At 41.3% G+C, this 5,364-nt stretch overlaps 1 protein-coding gene and 1 long non-coding RNA gene across 2 annotated transcripts; one reads left to right on the top strand and one right to left on the bottom strand.

The window, feature by feature from the left end:
- The first annotated feature begins 392 nt into the window (after positions 1 to 392).
- On the top strand, positions 393 to 926 carry LOC309407610. Its single transcript, XR_014181502.1, has 3 exons — positions 393 to 423; positions 619 to 661; positions 827 to 926. It is a non-coding gene; the product is annotated as an uncharacterized lncRNA (long non-coding RNA).
- Positions 927 to 2,134: 1,208 nt separating this feature from the next.
- Positions 2,135 to 4,047, bottom strand: HEBP2 (heme binding protein 2; the record flags this gene model as incomplete). The annotated part of the gene is made up of 4 exons (XM_082003129.1): positions 2,135 to 2,414; positions 3,073 to 3,238; positions 3,465 to 3,600; positions 3,973 to 4,047. 4 exons carry the CDS (start codon positions 4,045 to 4,047, stop codon positions 2,240 to 2,242), a joined length of 552 nt encoding a protein of 183 aa, XP_081859255.1. The 3' UTR covers positions 2,135 to 2,239.
- Between the last annotated feature and the right edge of the window lie 1,317 nt (positions 4,048 to 5,364).

Raw genomic sequence — 5,364 nt, 5'->3', positions numbered from 1 at the left:
TTCTAGATAGATGATTACTGTACAAACTTGTTTGCTCCAACAGACTGGTTCTCACTTTTAAGGATAGCTTTTCAAGATTATTTCTATGGGACTTGTATTTTAGGTATCAAAACGCATTGAGTACAACTTTATATTGGGGAGAGGCAGTATCTCAAAGCAAGTAGTAGCTTTGTACTTTTTCCCTTCTTCCAATGTTAATTCTGTATTTCCAATTCGGTTAGGGTTTAAGCTTGGTATATACTATTTGGGTGTTGCAAGTTGACGTTCTTGTCAGTTGCCAGCTGAAATGCACCCTCCTTGTAGGTAAAATTTTTTTGGTGAATAGAATTTCATAGATAAATAAACTTGCATATAGTGATGCCTGTTATTCTGAAACAGCTTCTCTTTTTCAGGAAAGGACTGTGCTGTCTGCGATCTCATTGGGTAAGACCACACAGCAGATTGCTTCTGTTTAAAACTTCTGGGCATATTTGTAGCCGCTGATGAAACTTGATTCTGCCAAATGAATTGCTGTGATATTAACAATTTCCGTTCCACTTTTCTCTGAGGTTACAAAGCTGCTGTGGAACTTCTAATAGGTGTGCTACTGCATATGTTAATTGTGTTTTCTTGCCTTAGGTGAAGAGGCAACTTTGAAACTACTTTATGAAGAACTGAGGAGGTGAGTGTAACTAGTAATGAAGTTTATTTGCTGGAACAAATGATGATAACCTTAGCCTGAACTCTCTCTCTGAACAGAGATGAAAATCTAAGGTCTGAGTTGTTCCCAGCAAGCTTCTTGTCCTGTTTTGGTGCCTTATAATGGTTCTTATGTCTGTCTCAATAGGTGGAAGATTGCAGAATAATGGGTTACACTTGCATGAACAGCATTAAAAAAGCCAAGGATTTTACCACATTGGTAATGTTTGCCTGATACTGATTGGAACCAATAAAAACTTGTAAACTCTGCCTGTTGTTGTGAACTGCTTTCTGACTTGAACAGCTTGTAAAACAGCTCCAGGCTACTTTAGAAAAGCTGCAAATGCTTGTTTTAGAGCAGGGACAAAACTAGTTTAAATGCTAGTCCTGCAAGTGTCTTCTAACTTAGCAGTATCTGACACCTTCTAGTGTTAAGGCAGACTGCATTTGACCTGAGCGATACCTAGATTTGGACAAAGTTAAATTGAAGTAGTAATTAGTGTTTTGGAGGTGAGAGCTAAACATTACTACTTGTGTGTTTGCTCCTGAAATTATAGGCCACCAATAAGTTTGGGCTGCAAGAAAAACTGGTAGCTTGGTCCTCTTAATTTTAGTAGAGTGTAAGGAGAATACTGTGCCTTACTGGACTAAACTACCTGGAGGGCTTTGTTTCAGTTCAGCCTCAAACCTGCTGAAGTGTTGGTATATTTATTGGATCCCAAGACCCATGGTGGCTGATGCAGCTTGTATTAAGAGCTTTTTGGAGCTTTTTAATGAGTTGGGTCACCTTAAGAGATAAAGTATCTCAAAGACCAGTCATGGAATAGCTCCTCCATAGAGGCACAGAGCCTGCTTTATGAAGCAACAGCAGATGATGTGCACAGAATAAGCATACAGCTTGGACACAGTTAACCCTTTTCCACTGGACTCTTAATCTAATTGTAGTCTAAACACTGGCATTAGTCTGGAGCAAGACTGTCCAGCCTTCATGAGGGGAAAAATATTTGAGCAGAGAGGTGGGGGATAAGTACTAATGCTTATGAGGTGCTAGGGCTTGCCTAAGGGGTTGTTGCTTTTCAAAACTCATGAATCACAGGTTTCTTCTCTGAAAAATGCATTTACTATATTTCTCCCCTCCTCTTTTGTGTCTTGGGAATGCTACCAGTATGGGAAGAGTCAGCTCTATGAAGAATTCATTCTCTGTAACACTTGAGCTATTGCTGTAACACTTCTAATGAGAAGTAAAACTAGATACCCAAGCTGTTCTGCAGGAATATTTTCAGATCATTAGTGTTCCCTAGAATCTTTCAGTAAGAGGAGTAGGTTTGAGTTGCATCTCTGTCCCACTCCAGCTGGTACAATCTACTTTAATTTAAATTATATCTTGTAAAATGAGCTGAAATCTTTCTAGCCAGAATAGTATTTCATCCTAGAGAATGAATTAGACATGATCCTGTGTCCATGTGCAAATTAAATCTCTTCTTCACTAAAGCAAAAGCAATTAATAAGGTCTGTTTTCGTCCAGAGCTGATTAGTAGCCTCTTACTATTCCTTCCCCACCTTACTTTTTGAAATACCACACTTCATTGTGCCTGTTAAAGAGCTTGAAGGGACTGTCATAGCCTGCAGTATAGAAGAAATCTTCATGGAATGGTTGGCCTCTGTTTCTTAAGATTCTGGCCAAGACTTCAGCTTCCTCGGCATATTTTTCTGGGGAGGCAAATCCACCAAAGGACCTGATGGAAAGGAAAAGGGAGGGGTTCTTATCAACTTCATAGGAGTTTGAGCTAGAGTCTAAACTGTTTCCATGCTTTGTATTTTCACTAAAAGTGTCAGGCTTGCAAAGTATGCAGTGTTTGAGTGCTTCTGATGCAATTTGCAGTTACTAGGTAAACTATGCAGAATGAGCTCTCAGGGAGTGCACGGCTATGTGTGCTACTTTAAAAGGTTGGATTAAAAAAACCCCAACCTTTGTGAGTTGCTGGCAATTCTGAGAGTGTTAGCTGACATTGTTGCCCGTGGCTTTAATACATGCAGAGAGGGCAAGTGTAGCTTTGGGTGCTTTTCCTGTAATAAAGAACTGCCATGCAGGTTCTGTGGGAGTTTGGGACTAAAAATAAAGGGAGCTGGGGCAGAGGTTTAGGTGTGTTTATAGCACAGGATGTGTTTGTACAAAACCAATATTCAAGAATCTGAAAAAAAAATTAGTTTCAAAACTTGGTTATTTCTCATTTTTCTAAGTAAGACATCTAAGCAGAGGAAGGATTTCTAAATGTTCAAGTTCTGTTAATCAAGGCTCTGAACAGCAGGAGATATGCACAGTTAAAAATCAGCAGGAAAGTAGTCCAGGCTCAATAGCTCAACCTATTTCAGTAGCTACCTTCATTTGCTTACCGGACAAAAATGGCTGCTGCCTTCCGCTCTTCAATAAACACATCTGAGTCAGTGGGCTGTGGTGGGGAGTCCTGATGTTCAAATGGCACAAAGAAAGAGATCTTGAAGTCTGCACAGCCAGATTTTATCAGGCATGTCACTGGCACAGTCATGTCAATCTTCATTTCTAAAGGGGAGGGGGAAAATAAAGTCAGTGCCTGAATGCTGCTGTAAAGGGTGATGCAGACATCCTAAAAGCAGAAACCAAAGCAGCCTCATGGGTATAAATGGAGGCACATGGGTGTTAGACCAGAAAGGGAACCTGCTGTGTTCTGCCAGTCATCTACTGTCTTGTACTATTTGGCTTCATCTCCCCCTTTTGCTTCTTGCAGTTCAGAACCAGCATGTTTTACCTTTCTCATTCTTCCCTTGGATGTAGTGGAAGAGTTTCCAGAAGCCCTGGCGCATCGCCTCCTTCTGGGTCTCTCCCTTAATGACTGTGCTGACCCACTTTGCCGTCTCATACTGACGCAGTTCATAATCCTTTGCCTGAAAGGTAGCAAAAGTTAGAGTAACTATGAGGTGAATATTAAAGATGACAAATTCATAGCTACTTTTTCCAAATTAACATGAAAACATCGTTGCAGTGAGGTAACACGGGGCAGCCTCTTTGGGGGTACACCTAGAGTCTGCAGCAATGTCAAACTGCTTGATGCCTCCCTTTGCAAAACCATGCTATTCTGCCTTAGGCTGAGTGCCTCAGAGCTTACAAATGGGTGTTTCTCTCCCCCCTTGCAATTAGCTGTGAACAGCGTCTGTAGTAAAGCTTCCCATGCTCATCAGACTGAGCACCCCAAATCCCCTTAGCTCTGCAGCACCCTGGCTGCAGAGAGCTCTGTTCGCCGGGCCTTTAGCAGTTACCATTGTCTCTGCTGAGCTCCACCGAGGGGACTGCAGATCCAGGGACAGAAACGTTTGCTTGAAGGATTTGATCATCTTGCCAGAGCTGAAAGGCAGACACAGTTAGTTGGCTTCTCCAATCATTGCAATATAAATGGGGCAGAAGAAAGCACTAGGGCTTTTCTGCCTAATGTCAGAGAACTTTTCCTCAGCCTCTGGTCTCCAGCCTTTCAGTAACACTTACTACACTGAGAAGTGACTGGAGAAGTTCAGGCAAAAGAGAGGTGCTTTCTAAAAGGCAGTTGTCCCTGAAATTGTGAAAGGCCTGACTTCCACTGTTTATACCTGATGATTCAACGAGGAGGAACCAACGTGAAGGAACCGACAGAGAACCAGGACCAAGAAGCTACCTTTAGGCTGAGGTGGCAGTGTTTTGACTTCCAGGATATGTTGCCTTCTAGGTGCAAAACAGAAGGTTTGAGATTCTGCAAGTGGCAGTTTTGTGGATAATCTGTGAGTAAAAAGGACTTGAGGAGTTCAGCCAATTTGCTCCTGGACGAAAAGGTATTGGTGTTGATGGGTACTCTGGTATTGACTGTGCTCATAACTTTATTTGGCCTCTCATAATAGCTGATGCCTTTCTTAAAGGCCTTCAGCGCCAGAGTCCTGTGAATAGATGAGATTTTCTGTATTTATGAATATGTAGCTACTTTCCTAAGTAGCCTTCACATGGAAGGAAAAAGCTGAAAATGTGAAAACATTCAGCTTCCTCTTACTGTCCTAAAATAAAGCAAGCAAAAATAATTACTACCGAAATAATCATGTCTGGTTAAAAGTCTTGAGATATTAGGAGCTATTAGATTTTTGTCAATACCAGGCAGATCGTAGTGCATAACCTGCATCCTGAGAAAGTCTCTGCTTGCGATTATGTTACGATGTCCTTTGCACTTCATGTTGCAAAGACCGTGTGCAGTTGATTCAGCAATTACCTTGATTCTTGGATCATAGCACATTGTCTTCTCAGAGTATAATTTAATCATATGTATCTTGGGTAACAGAACAAACTCTGGTTATTTTTCATTTCTTTGCCTCCTCAAAAAAAAAAAAAAAAAAAAAAGCTGCCTACACAACAAGAAGCTGCTGCTCTTGTCACTTGGGCTCTCCTTTTTTCATGGGCTTTTAGTATTAAAGGTGCACTGATGCAATTCACAGCCTGCCCCACCTGCAGCGGTAGGTGTACAAGTCTCTGAGCAGCAAGGGGAAATAATCCACCTAGGATTGCCAACAAAAACAGTGTTCTTGAGGTCCATAACAATGTTTTGTGTTACAGTGGTATCTTAAATATGAATGATGGACCGTTCATAATCTATTATAAGCATTTTTAAAGTCTTCAAGGTGTGCCACCTTAAACAT

Source organism: Phaethon aethereus (genome assembly GCF_964289735.1).
Source record: "Phaethon aethereus genome assembly, chromosome: 8".
Taxonomy (NCBI): Eukaryota; Metazoa; Chordata; class Aves; order Phaethontiformes; family Phaethontidae; genus Phaethon; species Phaethon aethereus.
This window is presented reverse-complemented; position numbering and strand designations above follow the sequence as displayed.